We start from the raw sequence: 26,704 nt of genomic DNA, 5'->3' as shown, positions 1-26,704 counted from the left end.
AGCATTTCTGAAGCTCTGAATGTCCCCGACATCAATCATTGTGAAGTGGAAGTTTGAAACTAACACAACTATTCAAAGTTGTTGGCCACTGGTACAAATTGCATAAGAGGCAACAGAGACTTTTGTCAAAGCTTCCAATATCTGTCTCTGTCCTTTTTTTATTACTATTATTATTATTATAATTTCCTACTGTCACACCACCAGATCTTTTGGTTGGTAGCAGCTTCATAACCTGCTATCTTGCTATTCTTGATCTGCCACTTTTCAAACAATTCCTGTTTCCAAGTCACAAAAACGTAAAAGCTGGCATTGTTTTCGTTTCAATACTGTGTGTGTTGAAGAAAACTTTATTATAAAGCACTGTGTGAATGAATATGTACATACATGAATGTGACTTGTAGTAAAAAGTTGCCTTGAAGAGCTCAGCTAGAGTTGAAAAGCACTGCATATAGTTAATCTGCCACTGAAATTAAGACCCAGTTATGTGGTCTGAGTAAAGAGCCCATCATTTGATGGGATCAAACCAGCTGGAACGCACCATGACCCCACCCATAGGCTGCTTTATATAAACGAAGGGCATGTCCACGATGGTATATTGTGAAGAACTGAGCTGAATTTTTTTTGGTATGTTGCTGTTTTAAAAACTGGATGAGGTGGGTGAATGTGACTGGGAATCTGGTAGACCTACCCTGGTTTAGTCACTTTTTTTACCTTGATGGGGGTGATTGTTTAAAAAACAGATTTCATGTTGTACTTAATAACACCTGAAACTAACAACTGAGACCATAAACTTATCAGGAAAGTGTTTGCAGAAGTTGCAGATCAGGGGAGGTGAATTCCATTTTCCCACTGACTCACATACAAATGAACTTATTGCAACCAGAGGCATTGTCCCCCTGGTGGCCATTAGAATGCATTTTAAGACATTTTCACTTTTCAGACCTACAGCAATGATCACCATTCACATAGTCAAATTAACTTTGCTTTTTAATAATCTACCTCAGCTGTTTCCGCCCAGATCTTGTGAAGGGAACTTGAAGAAAAAGGCATCTAAGAAGGACATCAGTTTCACCAGAGCAAATCAAACAAACTTTATGTTAGATGAAAATCACAAGTAAGAACCAAACAGCGTTTTGCAGCCCGTTTTTCTGTTTTTTGATTTGTGTGTGTGTGTGTGTGTGTGTGTGTCTCTCCTCGGTGCCAGCCCATTTCTCCTGTGGAGCCAGTGCAGCTGACTTCACTCAGCAATCAGCACAGTGTTTGAAAGCTGTAGAGAAGAGCTAGCCAGCCCCAGTGGGCCTGTTTCAGTAGTGCAGTGAATGTCTCCAGCTAGACAAGCAATATGCCTTTCACTGAGTGATCCTTTTTTCCAGCATTTAGCATTTGGTGTTGCCTTTCTTTTGTTCATATTTTATATGACACACATACACTATATGCAAAGAAGTATTATGCCTCTTGATCTTTGAATTCAACTGTTTTTTGGTCCCATAACTGCTGTTGCATAAAATCAGTCACCTACTCATGTAATCTGCCTTTACAAACATTTGTGAGCGAATGGGTCATTCTAAAGAGCTTACTGACACTTTTATTGTTATTCTCTTCATCTGGTAGCCCTTTCCAGGAACATAACACTTGGGTAGAACTCCAAGTACCACGTCTGGACACTGGTCATCTAATATTATCCTGACTGTCAAGGTGGTGGTGGAAGCATCATTTTATGAGGGTACTGCTCAGCAACAGGGAGAGGGAGACTTGCCAGATCTCAGCAGCCAAATACAGAGGTTACTACATAAAACCTGCTTAAAATCTACTTTAAAGTATTGCTGTAAGCAGCAGTGAAGGTTAGGTGTGGTCTCCCTGAACTAGAAATAACAGACTAACTACTGATAATCCAATGGATTTAGTTGAGGGTTGAATCTGATTGAGAAATTAAGGGATGGTGCACACTCCCAGGAAAGCAACTGGACACTTCATAAAATATACCTTAGATTGTCAACCATAATTTTAACAATAAACATCATGCTGAGTCCAATAAAACATTAAACTTGGGAATAAGAACATAAACTCATCAGTAAAGCGTTTACTGAGGGTACAGACTGAGCGAGCCGAACCCTGCTTACCCATTCACCTACATGTAACTGGACTTCCTTTGTGATCAAAGGTGTCGCTTCCCTGGTGGTCATTAGATAAAAAGTGCATGTTAAGAAGAGAGTGCTTTGGAACAATTAGAGCAGCCACATACTGAATCCACTGAATATAATCTCCCTCAAAGCATCTTTTACACATTTCTTTAAACTGCAGCAAAGACCAGGCCTATATCATAGGCCACAAACACCTTAAATAATGAGATTTGTTCATACTTGGTTAAAAAGGCTTAAAAAGTGGGGAACAAACTGCGGGATGGGCCTGACTTCACTTTAACTCATAGTGCATTGCATTGTTCACATGAAAATTTCCACAAATAGCCAAGTAACAAATGGAAAAAGAGAGCTTAGACATTTAGTGCCTCCTCTCTCACCTCCTCATAGCTGACCAATCACTGAAAGAGGCTGGTTATAAAGAAATATTCAATCAGTGGCTTTAGAAACACATAGACATTTTTTTAACAGTGTAGAGGTTTCAGAAGTAATCCAATGTGCAGTTTGAACACTACATAAATCCAGCTAATGTCATTTTATAAAGTTCTTACACTCCAGAAAGACTTCAGAGCTTTCAGTTGTCTGGATTAAAATCTGATAAACATATCCTTTAGTTGTTTTAAAGAAGCTGTACTAAGAGGGATTTGCGTAAAGCCATCACCCAATGAGTCATTGACTAAGGTAGAGGAATCTCATAATTAAGGCCTCATTAAAGCTACACAGCCCAACTATGTTGGTTTACAGGGCAGACAGGAACCTCAGAGATTCACAATGGGGCCTTTCATAATACCTCACTTAGGGGAAAAGAGAAAAAGCAGTTGCTCTTAGCATTTGGGCAGATGTAATTGCAATCACTCAGCTTGTCTGATGCTGATAATGGGGCGATGGGAAATTCCTGTCAGAGTCGTGGCGCAGGCTGGTTTCGCAACCACTTTGGCAGGCTCCGTGTTCCACTGCGGGGCAGCGAATGCGTTACGGCATGCTCGCATAGCTGTCATTAAACACATTTTGGAAAAAAAAAAAAACATAAGACAATCAAAACTCACAAGTGTGTGCCACTCTCCTGCTTCTTGAGCAATGAAAAGGCAAATATTATATCGTCTGTCATCCCTGCACAGTTAAACCTGTTGACAGACTACAGCTTATGAAAAAATGGAAAGTGAGTATGCTGCAGCAATCCCACTCACCTAATACACTCAATAAATCCTGGCTGTGTTATTTTCAGCGTCTTTATTCCTCTTGACTGGTAGAAAATTAAATTGTGGGGGAATAAGAACAAATATTACGTGGTACCTAAAAATGTTGGTCAGCTCATTTCTAAATAAAAATGTAATGTTTGTTTTCCAAATTTTGGGTGTGCTTCTTCAGCAAGCAGCTTATTCCTGTCTGAAATGTGTGCTACAGTAGGTGGCTGGAATAGCACATGGGTGCGACGTTCTTGTGGTCGGTCCTTGGGTACAGTATGTGACAGTTGGCATGTCAGCAATGCTTCTTTGAGAAGCCTCTGTTGTAAGATGTTCATGCAGTGATGCTAACAACCTCATTTCACTGGCTGGACGTGCATTTGTGGCTCGTGAGACCACCCAAGAAACAATATGCTCGTATCAAAGCTTTTTAATAAGCACGGCAAGAGTAGCAATAAAGACCTGATTTATCAGGATGTTGTGAGGGACAGCAGCTATCTAGTTTCAATTAAACTGGACACTCGAGGAAAACAAAACACGTGAAAAGTAGCCTGGACAAAACAGCCATTATATTTAGCTCTCAGGGGGGCATTAACCTGAATGTTGTGTAGTGTCTTTGGCAGTTTTAGCAGGTAGGTAAATGCAGCCGTTTACTTGGCAGGCTGCCATATTGCTTGCAGAGGTATTTGAAATATTTCGAGTATTTTACAATTCAAATAAAGGCACAGAGGCATGAAAAGCTTTGTTGTATTGCAGAGAAATAAAATACAAATTCTGATAATGAATTTCTGAAATGAAGATATTGATAATTTTCCTCACATCTTAAGCAATCAATGACCATAATCTTGTAAGGAGATGTTTAAATTATGTGCAGACACCACGTGGCAACATTTTAAAGAGTTTTATTTCAATTTACAGAATATTTTAATTAAAAAATAGTAAAGTTATCTTTTAATTCTGTGGTATAGATTATGGCATTAACTGTGGATCTCAAACATAAATATCAAATTTCAATGCTTCCCAAACTTACTAATATATCAGTTATGATAAATTACAAACATGTATTTGTCAAGAAAAACATAAAATACAATAAAAATATTTAAGGTTTGTAAAAGATAAAACATAGGGGACTGTATAAAAAAATCTTAGTTCATCCAAACATTGTTCTACGTAGTCTTTAAAAAACTGTAAAAACACAATATTTTACAGGGAAACTGGAGTATATTAATTTCCTTATACACTAACTGACCTATAAATGTATTGCATTGACCATTCCAGGTGTAAACATGAAGCAGAAGAATGGCTGCTTGAGAGTGAGATAAAAAATGGCAAAAAGAGTGAGCCTTTGACTGACAATGGTGGTAGTAAGGTGCTCGTGACATGACATTAAAAACTAATAATTTATTGGCATTTGTCGCAAACAATATGGACACATATCCAGGTGGTGGAAAAGGAGTATCCACACAAGGTGGATGAGATCACAAACTTTTAACTTCTTCCCTCTCAGATAAGTTGAAGATAAAAATGCTCAGCAGTATTTGCAAAACTCTTCTTTCTATAGTCTAAAAGGCTAGGTGTCAACCACAGACTGTATATGAAATATGGATGTAGTCAGGCACTGGTTTCGAAAGACTCATTTTGACAGTCAAGTTTTTACCATCACCAATAGAAACTGACTATGCTGCACATGAATCTGTTGTTCTTAAGCAACTGGCATTGTTGTGTACTGGTCACCACACAGAGTGTTGCAGACCATTGTCTACATGTTTTAGCTATTTGCTGTCACCAGAGGGCAGCTTGTGTTGTTGTTGTTGGACCTTCCGCCAACCACAGAGAAGACCAAAGTTACAACATACAAAGTGTTGAAGTGAAACTGTTACAAATGTTACAAACAATAAAAAGTGTCCACTGCAGCCAATGTTTGATCTTTAGTGGGGGGGGGGTTGCTATTCCTACTCTTTCTTCACTCCCTTTCCTTTTTTCAGCCAATCAGCATTCTGCTTATCTGTTACATGCTGATGGCTTTTCTCAAGGACTCCAGTCAAGCATACACAAAATCCTTCACTCAGTGTAGCAATATACCTGCACAAATGGACATGAACTAGGAATTGGTAGTATGAATTCCCGTTTCAGCAAATAAGAATACGCTGCATAATCCTCCTTACTTTTTCAACAAACAAAAAAAAGTTGCCCCCCTGCTGGCCATCGATAGAATGCAGTTTAAGGTACGTTGTAGTACCGGTACTTTCATTTCTTAAACATCCATTTTTTATATACAGTCCATGGTATTAAATTGGTGACGTTTAGCCACGGGGATGTTAGCATTTGATAACTGGCACTAAAATGATGCCATAAACAAAACTGTGGGACAAGTCAAATTACCATCTGAAAAGATCAGGAATCACAGATGAAATTAGCTTACATTTTATTCTGGAGCAAACAGTTAATTTCATTGCATTATTGTTCAAATATTTAACTCAAAAATGATAAATGTAAGCATCACGTATTGGCTGTAGAGGAAAAGTCAGAGGATCAGCAAAAGTTGTGGGATTGTGGGATTGTGGGTCTGTGGGACTCTATACAACTAATCCATCCTCTCACCGTTGAATATTTCAGTCTTAACTGATGCTAAAATGGCTAAAAATGCAGCAACAGTTATGATACAATACCACATGAGGCCTGTCTACTGAGCATATTTTAACTGTCCAGTGTACTCAAGGAGTCTATGTACCATATAATATAATAAAACTGGATTTTAATCCAACAAAATTATAGTTCATGAGTGTTTAGACAATAGATAGAAAAGACAAAAACATGAATGTCAATATACATTAAATGCACAAATTTACTATTTTGTGTTCCCTAGCTCTTTCAACCACTACAGAGAACATTAAAAAAATCTTGGTTTACTGCAAAGGTCTTCAACAACCATGAAAAATATACTGTAACAAACATATTCTCCATTTTATTTTCAGGTTATTCTATCTGTGAAGCAACATGCGTCCAAGTTCCTGGGGGGGAGGTGGAAGTGCACTGTGAGAAACAAACTCAGTCCATGAGTGCTTCACACTGTCCTTTCACTGACTTTCATCTGACAAGCAGTCAAGTCAATGTCAGCCTTACATCCTTCCTTCAAGCCTCCCCTGTGGTTTGGTCCTGTGTGGCGGTGCTCATAAGCAGTCCATTGAAAGAAAATAAAAAAATAAAAGGCAGCAGTGGACAGCTTGGAGGATGCCCTGCTCGTGTTTGAGGCTATACACCAAGCAGCATGCCCATGAAATCTGAACCGTTCTGTATTGTAATGGAAGCACCGGCTGCGTTATCCACAAATATGGAGGTGTACTGCCCAGCCTGCAGAGCAGAAACAAATAAAAATAAATGTAGAAAGAGTGTAGAAGAGTACTTTATGTCTTACTCTTGTGTGTCCCTGAGATCACCTGCAGCTCCAGCAGTCCCTGCACGCTGACAGTGAATATCTTGCTGTTACTTTCCAAGCCAACGATCATCTCCAGTGAACTGCAATCAGATTAAAAAATAACATTTCTGAGTAATTTTCAAACATGTCAAAGCTGCATTCTTTAAAACCCCATGAACTTCATCCAAGTGTAAAAGGCCTTATATTAAAAAGATAGTTAGTCATTGGCCAAATATGCATGCTCACTTTACTGCCAAGTTTTAGATGAGAGGAATTATTCCTTTGACATAGTTTAACGGTAAACAGGGAAACTATGTGTTGATTGTTTATGCCTATTACACATTGGCTTGCGGGGTCTATTGGTAAAATGTCAGGAAAATCAACTGCTCCAAACTAAAAAAAAAACAAAAAAAAAAAACCTTGGAAAACAATCAAAATGTATTCTCCATACAAATCCTGGATCTGTATTTTTGAGCCATTTGATTCCACTGATCACATAATACTCTTTAATAGTATTCAAAATGCTGCCATGTGCCACACGTTCCATGGCAAACCAGTAGCTGATGCAAACTGAGAACTTCACCATCAAAGTAAAAGTTGTGTCAATATTGCAAAGAGTGAAACTTTTACTTTGAAGGGGAACAGTCCTTGTTTCTGGACTGCAGGCACTCTTCATAGTTTCACGACCTCTTGGCGAGTAAATGGCAATTATTTGCAGATAAGTCGGCATCTTCATGCAAAACACTGGTGACCATAGCAACCTGCTAGGAAACAAAGCAACCGCAAACAGGTTTTTGGTGCCACACCATGTACCTCTTTGTGACCATTTTTCCCCAGGGGTTGCCACCAACCTCCAGCATCTTCTCGCCAACTGGTTGGGAAATATGTATTTTTCATTCGTGAATTGCGCATGCCATATGGCTGCTGTCCAGCCTTTAGGCCTGTATTATTCAAGTCTTAGCTAGCTTCTTGTGGCAGCTTCAGAATCCATGATACAGTTGTTTGAATAATCTCAATCTTCTTGTTTGACTCTCAGAAAGAAAAGAGCATAAAGACGAGTTTGACCCAAAGGTCAAACTTTTCCTTGAGCAACTGAGCACTCTCAGAGGCTGCACAGATGGCTGTAACATAGCTGCAGCCTTTAACCACACAGTAAGAGCACTGGCTCCTGTTTAGTGGAAAATGATAAATTTTTATGGCAAATTAATCATATTGGCCTTCCCTCCAACTGCCATCACAATGAGCCTCATTTCACATTCTCTGCATTTTCATGAGTGGGAGGGCGAGACTGGCTGGGGCTTTGGCTCAAAAAAGCAAAAGCCAAGCACTCTTTTGGGTTAAGTAACCCATCATAATAATATTATTTATGCATTCCCCTCATTGTACCACACTGAAAGGGAGGCTGTGGAGCTCTGCACAGTCCAGGGGAGACTTCAGGGAACAATTCATTTCAACAGCTTTCACTGACTTTATGTAAATAGAAATTTTGAAATACTGGAAAGAATTTGGATTTGGTATGGTTTTGTAAAAACATAAAATAAAATAAATGCCCTTCAGGCCCACCCTATCTGATGCTTCGTTATTTGCCTCGCACATCCCAAACTAGAGCAGTTCTCTGCTGTGCTGTTGTATGTAACAGGCTGCCTGCAGTGTCAAAGGTGAGTCTATAAAGATTAGTTAGGCGACAAGGACAAGGCCTCTAAATGAGAGGACATTTCCTTTTAGAGACCTGCTCTGTTTTTATACAGGAAATGCCAAACTGGTTCCACACAAAGTGTAACAGACAACCCCTTTTACAGCTCATAACTTCTGGTGAAAGTTAAGGAAGCATTAAACACCACTAAAATATGACTGTGAGAGGAGAAAAGCCAAACGTAAATTGACAAAACAAGAATCTCAAGAATGCAAAGGATGACTGTAGTAATATTGAAACCTACTCAAGATTGATTTTATTTGTGATTGGTGGCGATATTATTCACTAACGTGCCAAAACTACATTGTTTCAAAGATTAGGTGCATAATTGAGGGGATTTGGGGGTGAGTCTGTAGGAGACTGAGCTTCAGGATATTTAACAACCTTACAGGATACATACGTGTATCTGTGGCAGAGGGATTCGATGCAGATCAACACCCGAATATTGTCCCTGGCCTTAAGCTGGCTCTTGCTCCTCTTCACCTCATTGTGATCTGTAAAATGGTCAGTGATCAATTAAGATAGGACAGCAAGAGTTACAAAAGTAGCTAAAACATCAAAAAGAGTCTATAAGGTTAGAACAGGCTAAAATACAAGACAAAGACGAAACAGCATAGGTCAATAAGGCTAAAACTACACTAGAAACAAGAAAAAACTCTTAACATTTCAAGATTGAAGTGCAAAGGTTATGAAAAAAAGGAAACTTTACAAGAAAAAAATTGTAAATTTGTGGGGATGTGATTTTTGCTTCTGAACGTGTTACTTTAATCTTTTCCTTTGACATTTTACCCCCATTTCTTTTTCTTTTAACAGATGCAATATGTCATTTCAATAAAAAAAAAGGATCATTGCATAAAGGATTACCAAGATTTAAGTTATCCTTTATATGTAGGAGTCTTAAAGGTATAAATCTTAAACTGAATTTCGATAGCCTTCAGTGTTAGTGATAGACTGACATGCACCCCGCCTTTCAACCTATGACAGCTGGGAAAGGCTCCCGTGCTCTGCAACCCTAAGTTGGATAAATGGTTAAGAAAATGGGCCTCACAGTATGTATATCTATATACTATAATCACCTTCTTAATTATAAACAGGCAATTAAATGACTGGATTTCCACACGTAAGGGTTCAAATCAACTTTTATAAATGAACTTTTTAGGGATTTATAGTTGCAATGATACATCAGTTTAGTCTAGTGTTACGGTTTCAGCCACACTATTTACTGTAGCTCAAACATTTCCCACTACTCCTAATTTAGACATTAAACAAACGGTGGATTAATGGTGAAGTGGTGACGCATTTATTACAAGCTAACACCAATTCTTAAAAACCCATCTATAATACAAAGCCAAGGATCATTTTTTTCATGTCCGACAATGGGCCAGATTTCAAACATTCAAGGATCAGAAGATGATAAGATGACAATGAAGTGGTCAGACGAATGAGACGCTACTTTTTATTTGCACTGGACGAAAAATCATATCGCAGCTTCTTATGGCACGAGAAGTGGTTCGTCAAACAAACAGAGCTTGTTTGGGTGTTCTGTAAACAGTTGCTTCTCTGCTAAGCTGCTCAGAGAGTCTCTGCTTCAGCGAGGTTTCAATAATGTGTGTATGTATGAACTTGATTAGAATCAAGGCTTCTTTTCTTATCACAAAACTGTGATAAGTTTAACTGTTTTAACAAAGCCAACAAAAGCATGAAGAGGAGAATGGAAGCATGCCCTCACTCCTTAGTGGAGGTCTAATCATCTGGGTGGTCTATTAGTGAGCAGGGGCTTTAAGGCTTTGCTATATTACAGTAATAAGCTTTATAGGAAAGTTACTGTGATTTACCAATATGGACATTAGCAGAGAACTGGTAGATCCCTGTGATGGGAGCTGTGAACCTCCCAGTCGACTGGTCCATTCCCGACCCTCTGAGGAAAGCTCCTTTAGCAGGCGGCTGGAAGCACAGGAAAAAAAAGATTGATAGTGGATATGTTTTATGGCAACAGTATACAGGACCACAAAATAAAGGCCCAGCTACAGAGCACTAAGTACGGTATGTCTTCTGTGTGTGCTTCCAGGGCACTTTAGCAGAAACAATCCTACAGCCACTGCCCTTTCTCATCACTGTGGCACAGTTATGACAGAACTGCTTCCATGGCTCATTTATGCACAAGGTGTTGCATGGATTATGGCATTAATGAGACAAGGCTGTTCCATTTTTCACATGGAGGTTTACTGATGTGAAGGAGCATAAGCTATTTTCGCCTGTTCCCTTATCCATATTGGGTCGCCACGATGGGTAGCAACACATGTTAGATTTGGCAGATTTTTTTCTTTACTCTTCCTGATGCAACCCCAAAGGAATTTGTGCGTCCTCCCCAGGTCAAACCAGGGATTTTTCACTCGTTACACAAACATGCAGCTACTAAACCTAAATGCTGATGTAGCATGGGAACACTGAGGACCAGGCAGGAGGAGAATAGCAAATCAAAGTGATAAATAGGAGATTGCTGGTAGGAGTGGGGACTGCTCCCGGCCATCTTGATAGACTGTGAACTGTGTTCCCCATATGGGCTGGATTGATCCATCCACTTTTTTGGCAGGAATTTAAAACATGCCTAACTGGCAGTGACTATTGGTTATTTTACCCGCCCTTTATATACCACTGTTTAGTAATTATTAATATTTACATTCTAATGCAACAGTTCCATATTTTATTTTTGGATTACTGCATAATTCCCAGTTCAAAATAATTTATCTTACACTGGACCTTAGTGCAGCAGCCCCCCAGTTCATTGTTTGAAACAAGCTTTTGTAGCACTTTCAATTCAATTCAATTTTACTTATATAGCGCCAAATCACGACAACAGTCACCTCAAAGTTCTTTATATTTTACGGTAGACCCTACAATAATACATAGAGAGAAAAACCCAACCATCATATGAACTTCTATGAGCAAGCACTTTGGTGACAGTGGGAAGGAAAAACTCCCTTTTAACAGGAAGAAACATCCAACAGCACCAGGCTCAGGGAGGGGCGGCCATGTGCCACAATCGGTTGGAGAGAGAAAAGGAAGACAGGACACTTCTACTTTAAGACCACCGTCCCTTTAAACCAAAGTTCTTCTGATTGACTGCTGCTCATAAACAGGTTTGATCGGCGGCTGTTTGTGGCTTCTATAGATTTTTTGTTTTGTTTTATGTGTGTACAAATATTTGCATTAAAAAATGTTAGAAATTTTTAAAAGAGCACACATTGTGTCAAAATTCACAAAATGTGTTATCCCTGAGCACATGCAGCACATGAGTTAAAGTATATCACATTTAACACATGGAGTCTAAACCATGAATCTCTAATAAATAGGGCCCCTGGACTCAGACCTTATTTTTATCCTTTGTCTCATTGTGTGCCTCTATAGTTCTGACTCTGCAAAAATATTAAAACTTTCCAAAGCCATAGTAACACGTCTTCACTAACATAGCTCTGTGTTTGCATGTTTAATAGTGTGCAGAGCCCAATGCACCCTCCTCCAGCCTTGTCAGCTAGTCCTAACTGGGCATAGTTCTTCCACTACAGCATGCTGTTTCAAACAGTGTCTATTTCTGTCCTCTCCCCACTTTATTCCAAGTCTGAGACAGAGTGCCTTTTGTAAGCTGCCCAGAGAGTGATGTGTAGAATAGAAAAAGCTGATATTTTTGACCAAAGAGGCAGTCTGAGTCTTGGAGTGGCACTGCATGCTTTGCCAGTGCCAGTTACCAGTGAGGGGATGATCCCCTCATAATTCTCCCACATGCAAAGTAAGCAGTGATTAGCAAACACTTACTCTTTCAGGGTTACGACAGAGAAACAAAATGTGAAACCCTGCAGAGGATGGTTAGCCAAAACTTTAGTTTTTCAGCCGCAAGCAGGGAACAAAGCTGGACCGATTCATAAACATTTACTCGGCTTCAAACAAACTTACTGTCTGAAAGTTCTGGAGCTCCACCAGAGTCTTCTTGTCGACCACTACGGGTCCCTTGAGCTTGCAGTGGAAAGCTTCTTCTATTCTGCGGTACGAGGTCATCCCCTCCAGGGTGAGGATGGTTGTAGGTAGCTGGCTGGGGCTGATTTGTCTGTCCAAGGCTGCTGTTCGCCTCTCTGTAGCCTCTGACAGAACATGCCCAGCACACAGTGACTCAATTGGATTTTTTTAACTATTCTCTCAGGATTATATTGTAATTTTAAAAAAGGTGTATAACTGTAAGATGAAGAAAAGAACAACCTTGTATCCAATAAAGGAGAATAAATGAATTGGGACAAAAAATCAACAGGCTTCTACCTTTAATCATCTCTTTGAACTCCTGCAGGAGAACTTCCTGAGTTACTTGAGCCCCAGGAGAGCCAGGAGGACCCTGGGGACCTGGAGGACCTGGAGGACCGGGTGGGCCTGGCTAATGGAAGACAGAGACACAAAAAATAATCATGTATCCAACTTAGCATAAAAAGTTTGTACATAAAATGGCTTAAAGTGAACATTTTTGAATAACTGTGGGACAAATAGCCTATCTTCTGGTTTTACCAGTGGTCGTTTGCGTTTGCGACATTTTCCAGGAAAGTTTCCAACGGGTCGTTTCACAAAGTCCATCCATGATCCCAGTGGATCCACCCTCTGGTGATCAGAACCCTGCACCAGAACAGAAGTCTGTATAAATTATTAGCGCAACATGAGTGTCGACTCATAACGTCATGATTGCAATCCACGCACGCCCTCCGTCAAGATTTCAAGTCAGACAAACCTTTAAAAAGTTTATTCAATTTATATAATAATCATATATTTTATAGTAATTTTGGTCAAACAGGGAAATGTCTTTCTTTCTGTCTCTCTTGCTCAGTCAACTGCAACGCTTCTCAACTGCCCATCAGTCACCATCGTCCTCCGAAAGCTTTACCTTGTGCTTATTTTTTCATTCCAGATAATTCACTCGTGTGCCACGTCACTTCTTATTTTGCCCAACAGGCTGGAATGAATGTAAACAAACTTTGTTAAGAGTAGTTGGTTTTTTTTTCTTTTCAGCACATGAAAATTTCCATGAGCACCCTGGTGAAAAATGAGTCTGCCTGTCTATGTGTAATGTCGATTCTGTGGACCGCAAGCCTCAATTACTGTAGTTTATAACAACATGTCAAAGTGGCCAACACTTTCCCCCTCACTAAAAGACAAACCAGTATTTTTTTATTAATACTGCTCATTAGATCTAATGATGGAAAATTTAATAAGTAAGATGGCATGAATATAGTATATAAACAAAGGGTTGTGTGTTTTCCAATCAGGGTGTATGTTCTCAGATAACTAATTAGTAAGAAACTGCTGTTTAGGTGAGTGAGATCTCACGGGGGGAAGTCCTCTGGATGAAACGTTTTTATACGTAGTGCTACAACTTGCTTGTTTTCATTTTGCTATAAAATGTGAGGCTGAATGACTTCCAATCACAGCAAGCTCACAAACTTACCCTAACCCTTCCCCAAATGTCAAGAGTCTTCAGCTGAGATGGAAGAGGAGATAAAGACGAGCCATGAAGGTGAGCTGTCTGAAATGGAATTTGTTTAGGTTTGGCAGCGGGACACGGATCACTTATCTGCTAAACCAACATGCCCCTTTCTTCACCGTTAAAGACTTGCATCTTGTTCCACCGCAACAGAGTAAATCCTTGTGTGTCTTTTTGTTAGGCTGGAATAAAAAACTGTTTCATGTTTGGGGATTTGCAGCACACACACACACACCGCTTTTCACTCTCTGATTTTCTCTTTTCTCTGACATCAGGCAAAATAAACCACTTAACAGGCGCTGCATGTCAAACTGATCTTTGTTTTTGTTGCGATTTTGAGGCTTGGAAGACAGATAAAAGGGATTGATTTGGGCAAGAATACCTTTACACTACTCACTCAGTACGGTTTCCAAAAAACTGGAGGCCAAGTTATTTTATGATATTCGTTAACATAACAATACTATAAGCTTTTAAGCAAATGTTTAACAAAGTGTGCTTTTTTTGCTAAAATATAGATGACGAGATTGATACTACTTTTATTTCCATCTCCTAAATATGAAGCAAACACCACTGGCTTGTTAGTTTCTTTTAGCACGAAGACTGAAAACAGAGGGAAACAGTTAATCCAACACTTCACAAGTAAGAAAATCCAGCAGCTCTCAAGCTCACTGATTCAATGCCAGCTCATAAATAAATAAATAAATAAATACATTTTTATTTATATAGCACCTTTCAAGACAGAATCACAAAGTGCTGCACATAAGATTACAAGTCATGAAAAGATTTAAAAAGAGAAAATAAAACAGGCAAAAAATTAACCAAAAGCAGTTTTAAAAAGGTGAGTTTTGAGTTGTTTTTTAAAAACAGCTACTGAGTCCACAGTTCTTAATGTTTGGGGGAGAGAGTTCCACAGTCTCGGGGCCACAGTGGCAAAAGCTCTGTCACCCTTAGTCCTCCTCTTAGTATTTTTTAAAGCAAGTAAGCCCTGATCAGATGACCTCAAAGACCTGCTAGGGACATAGGGCTGTAGCAGATCAAAGATGTAGGCTGGTGCCAATCTGTGCACAGCTCTGTAGGTCAAGACCAGGATCTTAAAATTGACTCTAAATTTAACAGGAAGCCAGTGTAACTGAGATAACAATGGTGTCACATGTGAGTACTTGGAGGATTTTGTCAAAAGCCTAGCTGCAGCGTTTTGCACAACCTGCAGACGATCCAGAGAACCTTTGCTTAGACACATAAACAGCGAATTGCAATAATCCAAGCGTGACGAAATAAATGCATGTATAGCAATCTCCAGTTCAGAGCAAGATAAAATCGGGCTTAGCTTAGCCACATTTCTTAAATGATAAAAACAAGCCCGAACCAGAGATTTCACATGCCCATCCAATGTGAGACTCGAGTCAAAGGTGACACCTAAATTCCTGATAGAGGATTTAACATAGAGTGAGAGAGGACCGAGAGCTTTCACTATCTGCGATAGAAACCTATCAGGGGCGCATACGAGGACTTCAGTTTTTCCCTCGTTGAGTTGGAGGAAATTTGCAGCCATCCAACGTTTGATTAAATCTAAGCAATCATTCAGACGCTGAAGCTTAGATAAATCCTCGGGCATAAAAGAACAACTGAATATCATCAGCATAACAGTGATAAGAAATGTCCTCAAAAGAGCCTATTATATGCTGGAGGGGGAGAAGATATATTAAAAACAATAAAGGCCCCAAAACTGACCCTTGAGGGACACCATAAGTGAGGGAGGTAGAGGATGACCTAAAATCGGAGACTGCCACAGAAAAGGATTGGTGATGGAGATAAGAGGAGAACCACTCTAATGCAGTTCCAGATACACCAACCCAATTTTTCAGCCTTTCAATGAGGATGTGATGGTCCAACGTGAGTAGAACAGAGCATTTTCCTGCATCATTATTCATCAAGACCTATGAACCTATGAACGTGTCACATTATTTTCAATGTGCATGGTTCAGGCAGTTTTAGTATCTGAGCCCAGTATTGGAACCAATCAGCTAGTCTCAAATATTTTGGGGCTCTGAATGAATAGAGATGTAAAAACAAATGAAAACCTAAATTGTTTACAGACAATAGGCAACGGCCTTCCGTGCTCTGTATCCAGATTTTACCTTTACTCAACTACAGGCTGCTCAAATGTGACTGGTGGCTATTACTCGAACCTAATACAGACTAACAAACATGCTCATATTTGGATGTCTGTTTATAGAGATTATTCTGCACCTAAACAAATGGTTTTATTCCTAGACTGAAAAGTGAAAACAAACCTTACGTTGACCTTAGAGGGATAAAAAAGAATCCAAAAATAGGACGCAAGTCTCGGTTCAATTCTGCTTCATCTATATAAAATATGAAGCAAATCACAAACAATCCTCCCAAGGAACTTTATATTGTCAGGTGAAGATCCTACTATAATGGAGAGACGCGCAAGAGAGAAAGACAGCATGCCCCTGGCAACAGTGGGAAGGAAAAACTCCCTTTTAACAGGAAGCAACCTCTAGCAAGAACACACTCAGGTTGGAGGGGGCAGCCGTCAGTCGCACTGACAGTGACAGATTTATGCCATCATCTCCTAACATCCATCCAGTCCCCACGGTATTTTCTTTTAATTTAACAAAAAGCAAACAAACAAAAAACATGATTTCTATAAATTATTTCATCGCTGCCCTCCAGTAGACTGGTAACCAGTCTAGGGTGTACCCCACTTGTCACCTTATGACAGCTGGAGAGGCTCCGGTGCTTAAAAAAACAAATATAACTGAGCTTAACAGGTCCTGGACTTTCTGATAGAGCCAGATTATATCTTTCCAGTCTATATACTATGCTATGTTAGCCACCTGCTGGCTGTAAGTTTGATTTATAAATCTGTCAAACTCTCAACAACAAAACAATATTAATGTAACATACCAGCTCTGTGAGCTTGAATAAATACTATAAATCAACATGCTGATGCTGGAACTGTAGACAACTCAGTACAATCTGAAACAGACCCACAATGAGATGATGAGGCGGACCGGCAGGCTCTCAACTGAGAAAAAGTAAACACTTAACATTTGTTCTTGGTCAGTGTCAAAGATATAAAACTGTTAATTTGGCCCACACATGTGCCCGGTAATTACACCTCTTATCATTGCCAGGAAATCAGCCATGCTCTGAGCTTGGCATCCTCTTTAATACACACCATTGCAATTAAACCATTAAACCCTTGCCCTGAAGGATTTTCTGTGCTCAAAGAAGAAAGGCTTTGACCACGGTAATTATAACCTTCATTTCTAAGCTAAAATATAACTGCAAATCACTGTATAAATAATTTAATCATCAACTTTAGAAACTTTTTTCTATAAAATATACTGTGCTCTCTTTGTGTCTGTTTCTACTGTCAGTAAAGTGCATCACTTGCCAAAAATTGTCTGATTCATTGCATGCAGCTGGGTGTATGTCTCAACCGAGAACTTCAAAGACTCCACACATGCAGACATGAAAACCATATTGCTGTATGACAAAGAAGAACCTGTCGAAAGGCCTTCAATCCCTCACTCGCTGCTATGCTGTAAAGTAAACTATAGATTCCTTTGCATAGCTCAGTATCAGCACGTATAGGTGACGAACAAACAGGGAGGGGATCCAGGTATACGTCGTAGAGTTGATGAAGAACACCGGGGCTCTGGCTTTGATCACCGCTGATGTGTGAGTGCCTCAAAGTGGCCTCGTCTCTCAGCGGGTATGAGCACACGCCTTTCCAACGCAGACCATGAGAATGTGTCAGGTATTCTGTCTGAAGGTGGGAAACGTTAAATCTTTTAGACAGTGTTTACCCTGGTCGATGATGGGGCTCTAAATCACGTCTCATTACTCAGACTCTCATCTTAAGAATGTAAAGTCTAATATCTATGGATGGATGTTAATTTAATCCATTAAATTATGATTTTAATTGTTTCTGGCAGAGAAAATATCAAATCCATCTCAGCGATTTTAAAGTTCACAAACGACTTATGACTATATCTTATTTGTTATGCAAAAAAACAATACAATTCACTCTTCTGAGTTTTCTGCACAGATTAAACAAGTTACCTTGTTTCCCCCTGCTACTATCTCTGGAGCTTAATTTCAACTTGTAGTTGTACAAGCATGAATGCATGGTCATTTGGGGATTTTAATTTGAGCAGTTCTTGGCCAGCACGGTGATGCAGTCGTTAGCAGTGTTCGCTCTGTTGCCTCACAGCAAGAAGGTCCTGACTTCAACTCCAGTATCTGTCCAGGGCCTCAACCTGATGTTCTCCCTGCAGGTTTGGGTTCGGTTAATCTGTGATTCTAAAGGTGTAAATGTGAGTGCAAATCGTTGTATGTCTCTCTGGCCAGCGTAAGATTGTACCCTCCCTTTCGCTCGATGGCAGCTGGGATAGGCTACAGCCCCTCTGTGACTCTGATAAGTATAAGTGGAAGAGGCTGGATGGGGCTCCTCTTCTTCTAGAGTGGAATGATTATAGAGCATTCATCTTTAATGACTTTTAAATAGAGGAATTGTTGCACAATTTTGACTTTGTGGTGTTCCCTAATCTAATATTCATACACTCACTTAGTGGTAATGAAGGTTCTATAAAGTCTTTTAATACGACAAGGCAAGGCCTATAACCTTTTTCATTATTGACCATGATTGACTACAACTGGTACTTTTTCTTCACCGGCATAAAAAAGATGTGTTTGACAGCACTCGTTGGACTGACCAATAGTTTATTTTTTCGCAGTGTAGGAACAAAAACCACTTGACTATGTTTAGTCTAATTTCTCTAAACAGACATCTGAATGTGCAGAAAAACAAACTGGTACTAAAAGCTGTTCTGTTTTGTTTGTTCTTAGAATAATAGGAAAGTCTAAGCAACTTCAAATCCTAGGTGAGTACAAGTTATTCTAATGTGCCACCACTTTGCCAAGGACTGGAAGAAAACCCAAACTGTCACCCTCAGATAAGAGGAAATTGGTCAGGATATTCAGGAACAATCCAGGAACCACCAAGGCCTCAAGCCTGCCATGAATTGGAAAACACCGGAACACCAGCGTCATGATCAACAGTGAAGCCAGTTTTTTATCATCGTGGAATGAGAAGATGCCGACTAAATAAGCAGGCCCTGCTCCAAAATGAACACCTTCAGGTTTGACCTGAAATTTGGTCACCCACACAGAAACTGACCGATTTGGCCACAATCACAAGAGGTTTGATGGGAGGAGTTAAGGGGAAGTTTTTAAACCTAAGAATACTACAGCAGCAGGCACTTAGGGTGGAGGTAGTGTCATGCTATGGTTCTGTTTTGCTGCCTGTGGTACTGGTACATTGCACAAAAGTAACAATACAAAAGTTTACATCTTATAAGTAAAATGCTTGCATTCAATATTTTGCCTAAAAAGAGAACTTTTAGTTCATTTGTTTATAGGTTATTTATTTATCGAAATTTGGTAGCTATAGTTTGGCTTAGCATAAAACTGGGAAACAGAGAAACAGCTAACATTGCTGTGTCTTAAGATACAAAAGTTTATCTGCAAGCAACTCTAAAGCTCATTCATTAATGCATAATTTGATCTTGTATTATAAAACAAGACAAAATCAAAAGCCTGGCTAGCTGTGCTTCCTGTCTGTGGTCATCAGCTTGAGCTAAGCGACCCAGCTCTAAATGGCAGAGAGAAAGAAATCCTGTAATTTATTTTATTTATTTCATAATATTGTTAAGTAAAGCTTGTCAGTGTTTTAGGATTAAGAATAAAAATACATGTTTTCAGTGTGTGTGTTACCATTATGTAAGTGTTAAAGCTGATGCATTAGTTATTTATAGAGAAATGAGAAAGAGGCAACTTTTCTGATTTCATCAAAAAGTAAGTGTTCATTTTGCATGAGAGCAATTTTTAAAATATCTTTATTCTTTTCTATTCCTTTTTCAAATTGGTAGTTTTTACTGCTTCATGTTCAAAATCTTTAATAGAGTGAAGTAAAAAGCACAATAGTTGCTTCTTAAACCGAATAAAGTTGAGTACGAAGCAAACAAACTTCAAATACTGAAGTGAAAGTGCTTAAATATTGTGCAGTACTTATTATTTGAGCAAATACACCAAATCATTTTCCACTGCTTGTGCCTGGCATCCATGTCTTACCATAAGAGTGAAGATAGATGGTTTTATTAACCAGCAGCATGGTGAGTTTAGAGCTTTTGGATCAATTAGTGGATCAGTTGTGATGATTGTTGATCATTCGCAGAAGCCTATAAGATTTTATTATCCACAGAAGACCGACCTGGGCCTGCACAAATAAATCTTTTCGTACGACGCTTTAAATGTGTTTGTCATGTAGTTTGGGGAAAATTAAGTAGAATTTATTTGAAGCAATAAAATGGGAAATATTTCCCTGGGGCAGCGTGCCACCAAAAACACAAACACAACTGTTAAAACATGTCTCTGGGGCTGCAACCAGATACTGAAACTCTACTCTTCTGCAGGCAGCTCCTGAATTCTTCCGTGTGCGTACAAAAAAACTTATCTTATTTTCACTTCTGCCTTATCTGTTTTTCTACCTGCTCGTACACACTCGACAACATGAAACATTTTGCTGATGATAAAAGTGTTCCGCATGCAGGTTTAAGGTTGGACAGGATGATTAAGAGTCATCTCTAATCCCTTGTTTTTACATCCCTGCACTGCTCCCTGTGCAGTCATCCATGCATGGGTGGAAGGGCCTTACGCTGGGCCAACACCGCCCCAGAAGGCAGGGATCCCCAGGCTGTGTGGGACGAGGGGATCCTGCTAACCTGCGTGCATCTCAGTTGTCATGCATCCGCCCACGTGTTCCCCACCGCTGCGCTTCACAGACACAGATTGATTCGAAGATTTATCACTGAAGAGGTAAATACAGTTAAGCATGCAATGTTGACTCAGCTCTCTGCACACTGTGTTATTACTCAATTGGCAAACACAGTGTGCAAAACATAATTACTCTATCACACAGGGGCATATTTGGAAGTGTAAATTAAATGTAGTTATTATTTAATGATAAGGTCAAACATTCTTCTCATAATATGTCCTGAGCTTTTTTCTAACTGCCTCTTTGTTGTCCCAACAAAGTTGCACTTCTAGCATACGAGAGAAAGTGAATAAATTTGTGTTTATGCTCAAGACAATCTCAGCTTCCTCTTCATATAAAAAGCAATCTAAGCTGAAAGACACTTTGATCGTTGTGTCACATCTGTTTTGTGTACAAATTATAGCTTTGAAATTGGAAGTGAGTGCTCATTTTCCCTGTGGTAGGTAAAATGAGCTGTTGAAAAGCATTACCTATGCTGTGCCATCACAGATCACAGTTTGCCACTTCACAGTAAAAACTCATGAGATCTTCCTCTTTTTACATGATTCCAATACTGTTCTGGACTATGTTATATAACCACATACTAGGAACGCTCCTGGTGACTAATTTACAAGTCACTTGAATGCAAGAAAAGAGTCCAAATTTAGCAAAACTGAATCTGTCCAAGGAGCAATCCGGCAATGTTCTGCCCTTTATCCAGTTTTCGGTCGTTGGGGCAGCAGTCTAGGTAGACAAGCCCAGACCTCACTCTCCCCAGCCACTTCTCCCAGCTCATCCGAGGGAACATCAAGACATTCCCAAGCCCGCTGAGAGATATAATCCCTCCAGTGTGTCCTCGGTTTCTAGCTAGCATTAACACAAGCTAACATTGACCCGGGTAGTCATTATATTCAAGGTACAATAAAAAATAAGTAGAGTGGTTGCTCCTCCACATCGAAAAGAGCCAATTGAGGGTGTTTGGACATCTGACTAGGATGCCCCCTGGAAATTTGAGGCAGACTCAGGACCCGCTTGGGAATGTCTCGGTGTCCCCCTGAATGAGCTGGAGAAGGTGGCTGGGGTGAGGGAAGTTTGAGCTTCTCTGCTGAGAGTGCTGTCCCCACAAATCAAACCCAGATAGGTTAAATAAGCATAACCTTTTTGACTGTCTGACAGACTGAAACTAGAGTTTACTGTGGACTCTTCACACCAACGGTGGGAGGTGTGTGCTCTCACAGTGGCCTTGTTTCCTGAGGGACTCAGTTTTGTCTCAATGTGTGGGTTGATCCAAAAGGTCCCACACGCCGCTGTATTAATCATCACTACAGATGAGAGAGAGGAAACAAAAACCCTCACCTCAGGCTAAACCCAGCCATTACTCAACACGCCAGGCGTGATGTTTGACTTGACTCCCTCCATTACAGTCATCACAGATCCTTCACTGCGCTCGGCAATGACAGATTCCTCTCATCTTTAGAGCAGGGTGCACAATAAGCCTTGTACTTTTAACGCACTGTACTAAACCTCTGAGACGTGACGGCTCGCAGAGATCACGGTTGTTTGAAATGTTCATCATCTCATTAAAAAAATTCCTCTCACAGCGTAGCTCCACACCTCACTGTTGTGATCACTTTCAAATGGAAAATCTCCAGAGGAATGCAGGGTTTGACTGCCCACTGCCAGCAGCCCACACACAGGATTGGTCAGATAGAAAACGAATGCCATCATAAGAACTGTTTCCACTGGGCACAAGGGGGAAAAAATGTAAATTTGGAGTGTAAATGTTTGGCTTGTTTGAGAATACAAATTGCTTGCCAAGACAGCTCCAATGGACGTGCTGTTTTCTCTGAGCCCTAACAGATGTGTAATAGGATAAACTAACAAACTACCCAAGACAAGCAAGTTTACCACTTTTCATGATGTGTGGCATGCTTTTTTTTTTTTTCTCTATACCCGCCAAAAGAAACCCAGAAAGAGTGGCACTGACAAATGCAACCTTCAATGCAACCTCTTCCACAGATGTCACGCTTAAATCTCAGGTTCTATCAGAGGTGACAGTGTTTGGCAAAGACACTGTCGGGCATAACACTGCGTCTTAAGAGTGATTATGCCATTACCCTGTGATTGTGGGAGATGAGATGAAAAGAATGTTAGAGAGGGAGGCAAAGGGGGATAATCCTCACAGAGGTGTTCCCTTTCAGGGCCCTTTCTATGGGGCTTTGTGAGGGGCTTACACGGCATGCTGCCCCAGTTTTCAGGGCCACACCGCCCCTATCGGATGTCCCAGACACAGCGGAGTCGGGGTAGGCCTGTGAATGACAGCGTCAATGGGCTGGGAAAAACATCACCACAGGTACTATAATACCTCTCCAGCTAACTTTCCCAGGAGTCACATCACTGCCTACAAGGCAATCCAAGAGCAGCAGTGTTTGTGAGGACACCCTGCTCCCTGTGGGACGAGGCAGACCAGCGAGATCCCGATGGGGTGCAATCTTCAGCAAGATTCAGGGCTGACACAAGGTCATCCTTCATAGCTGTTGTTTTTACTGGGCGAACCAAGTCAAATAAACAGCGCCAGGCCACAACCACCTACAAAGTGTTCTTAGAGACACAAAGAAGACCTCACTGTGTGGTTTCTAGAAGAGGGGGGAAAGGAGTGGAGGTTACCGCGAGACTGGCTGGTATATAGGGCAGTGAGAGTTACATGAGAATGCCAACATAATGGGTGGGCTGAAAGCAAAACAAATAGCCTGTTGGAAAGTTTCACAAATATGCAACACCAGCAATAAACCAATAAATAACAGAGTCAAGGGCCGACTGTTGCTCCTGAAAATGGAAGTGTACCGCAGCAATGTTGTTATGTAAGCGGGATTCATTTCTAATAAAAACACTGTTCTTGTGTTGAGAGGTTTGTAAATACCTCATCTCGCTTTACTGCACCCTGAATTGTTCACATAAGCTGAAACACTGGAGGCAGGCACCCGCAGCGCACACTAATTGACGCATTGATCACCCTTTAGATGTCCACATTCCTGGCATGCCTTGGGAAGTCATCTATTTAGAGCTTCACACATTTTGGTCCGTCAAACTGTATGAGGCCTGACCTGGCAGGGCACACCTGCCCCGACCTTTGCCACACTTTATTTATCTATTTCTATACAGCCTGTGCTGACAGGTATATGTCACATATCTGCAAGGCAACCTTAAACTAATCTGAAGTCCTAAATATATATTAAAAAGAAATTGCATTGGAATTTAATACCTTGATGGTCCCACCAACTTCTTCACTGTTGGATAGAGTTGTGTTGTACGTCTCTGTGTGCTGTGGAGTGGGCTCCTTTGGCCTCTTCCTCTCCTTCTTGGCATCCACTCCATCTAGAAGGACACACTGGGTCCAGAACACCACAGCCACTACGGCCAGAGGCATAGCCCCACACCACATCTTCACAGTCTTTCAATCAGCACCTGAATCCCTGCAGAAACAACCCGAATCTTCTGGAAAAGGACCAGTCGTGTGGTTGGACGCAAGCTGAAGATGCCCACGAGGCTTACAAACACAAGAGACTGGAGGAATGCAGCTTCAGGGACTCCCTGTCCAAGAGACTGTCAGACTGACTGCTGCTCCCCTCTTGATGAGCTCTGAGCCAGCCCAGCGTTTGCAGGGGCACTGCTAAGTCTAGCCAGACTTCCAGGAGGCTTACTCAACTATGAAATGTGTCAAGCAGAATGGTCCAAGGGAATGACAGATCTGTGGAGATCTGACAGCAAATAAACCCATTAGTGAGATTTTTCACGCTTTCTGCTCTGTTGGGGGGGTGGAGGTGCTGAAGGGGGTTGGGTTGGGGTGTTGTGGAGGGCACAGGGGGTCAAAAGAAGAGGCTGAGAGGAGGGGCGTCCAAAGCTGAGGGTGGGCTGTAGGGACTTAGAGATGGATGGCAATATTCTCTTTTCCCTCGCTCTCCCCCGCTGCTTCTTAAACTCAACAATAGAGTCCAGGCTCCAGCAGACTGGTGTGGTAGCTGGAAAAAGCTGCAATATCCACAGAAGTTGGGCTCAGATCAAAAGATGCAGATCAGCATTCAGATCAATCTGCGTGCATCCATGGGGATGCCAAAGAGAAGACAGTTGAAGTCCTGTATTGATCTTAGCCGGCCTTATTTTCTCCTTAAAGTGGTCACTCAGGTGCTGCCTACTGACTGTCCCAACAAGTCCATGTGCAGAGATTTGGTGCCCGGTGGGTCTCTTTTTTTCTTGCTCCACTGCACTCCCTACCTCTCTGGTCCCAGCTGCTCCTTTGCTTTCTGACTGAGCTTACAGGAGGGCTCACAGTGGAGTTTTATCATCACCCATTCTCCCTCCCCCTGTCCTTCTCTCTCTCTCTCTCTCTCTCTCTCTCTCTCTCTCTCTCTCCACGTCTCTTTTGACTCTCTCTATTGGCAGCCTCAGCTGATTCAGCTCTGTTTTATCTCACTTCTGAAGAGCTTCTTGGCAGACAAGTTATGGGATGTGTACAAAGTTGTCTATGCCTCAATACAGGCCTGATTTACCAAAGCTCCAAGCTAGAAGTAAAAACTAATTCATGCACCTTTTTGTGACCTTAAGACATTATCTTGTGTAATCTGTTGTTTGAAAGTATGCCAGGGACAGAAATCTAGACTGCAGTACATACCTGTTTGTTTTACTCAGTGTTGGTGTTCAATTCTTTGAATACTCCCAGAGGAAAGGAGTAGAAATTGCATGTTTCACTAAATAATCATGGCTGATGTGAATAAATTACTGGTCTGGGTATTTCTACAATCATTCATCAAAAAGGAATTCAACCCTGCCAGATTGTTTCTAATAAATAACATGTTAGCTCATGAGTGCATACCACATACTTTATTTTTTTTTTAACTTAAAATTTTAGACTGCCGTTTCATTTGTTTGCCAATTTTACATTTTAAAGCAGTGCCATCTAGAGGTAGCGGCGTGAAATACAAACATTTACCAGTGACATCTCACTTCCTGCCTTTTGTGCGAAGACGTAGCAGGAAGTTGCAGCCAAGAAGCACCAAGCTCAACAGCAGACGACAAAATCAGTCCAGGAAATACGTGATCTTAAATTCAAAATAAAAGGAAAAAGTCTTACGCTCAACATAAAATAAAAATAAATAAATAAATAACGTTTGGCAGTTTGGAGCAAATAGTAAAACATGTGTAAGGTTTTATGGTTTATGGTTTTTATGGTTCTTGTGTGTTTTGCGCTTTTTATAGCTTTAATTTTACCACACACACACACACACACACACACACGCACACACACATAGATCTTAAGGTGACATTAGGTTCTTCAATTTTTCATATTTTCCATTTTTGGCTTAGTAAATTCAAGATGCCTAACTTGAAGCTTTGAGATATTAATTTCAATTTTCAGCTTAGCTCCCTGGCATTTACTTTTTGTTTACAATATTGACAGTAATTTCATTTAACTAACCTTTATGCTTTACTTTTTTTTAAAAAATTAATTATCTTTACTCTAAATATCTATTAAATTTTAATATTTTCTGTTTTAGACCACTAAAATAGACCACTGATTACTTATATCTAGCACTATTTCCACTTTTAAGATAAACCTTTATTAGTATTTTAATGTTACTTTTAGCATTACTGTCAGTTATTTTGTAATTTTTTTTTGTACAACTGTTTATCTGTTGTTGTTCTAGTCATTTAATTATACTCAAAAGCTAAAAATGTTACATTTTAGTATGTGTTTAGTTGTTTTTAAAATTGTATCTATTGCATGGGCTATGTATCAGTTTCTTTTAGTTTTTTAAAGTTTTGTCTATAAGCTAACTTTTAATTTATTGATTAATTTTAAGTGTTTAAAGATTTTTTTTAAATATTTTGCTTTTTTTTTTAACTTATTTTCC

General features: G+C 40.2%; 1 protein-coding gene across 1 annotated transcript; it reads right to left on the bottom strand.

Annotated features, from left to right (window-relative positions):
* Positions 1–4,213: 4,213 nt before the first annotated feature.
* On the bottom strand, positions 4,214–25,120 carry c1qtnf12 (C1q and TNF related 12). Its single transcript, XM_080898150.1, has 8 exons — positions 24,058–25,120; positions 12,979–13,083; positions 12,739–12,850; positions 12,382–12,566; positions 10,266–10,374; positions 8,831–8,924; positions 6,760–6,838; positions 4,214–6,673 (listed from the first exon to the last, which is right to left on the bottom strand). The coding sequence occupies exons 1-8, from the start codon at positions 24,235–24,237 to the stop codon at positions 6,575–6,577; spliced, it is 963 nt and encodes a 320-aa protein (XP_080754276.1). The 5' UTR covers positions 24,238–25,120; the 3' UTR covers positions 4,214–6,574.
* Between the last annotated feature and the right edge of the window lie 1,584 nt (positions 25,121–26,704).

This window comes from Rhamphochromis sp. 'chilingali' (assembly GCF_963969265.1).
Source record: "Rhamphochromis sp. 'chilingali' genome assembly, chromosome: 12".
In the NCBI taxonomy this organism is placed as follows: domain Eukaryota; kingdom Metazoa; phylum Chordata; class Actinopteri; order Cichliformes; family Cichlidae; genus Rhamphochromis; species Rhamphochromis sp. 'chilingali'.
The sequence above is the reverse complement of the archived record's forward strand: the minus strand, read 5'-3'. Positions and strand labels throughout refer to the sequence as shown.

Bases quoted from the DNA above. Each gene is read 5' to 3' on its own strand.
- c1qtnf12 (XM_080898150.1), bottom strand. From the start codon at position 24,237: ATGTGGTGTGGGGCTATGCCTCTGGCCGTAGTGGCTGTGGTGTTCTGG. The intron at 12,851-12,978 runs GTAAAACCAGAA...GTCTTCCATTAG, and splicing joins GCAAACGCAAACGACCACTG to CCAGGCCCACCCGGTCCTCC. The intron at 12,567-12,738 runs GTAGAAGCCTGT...ATGTTCTGTCAG, and splicing joins GTTCAAAGAGATGATTAAAG to AGGCTACAGAGAGGCGAACA.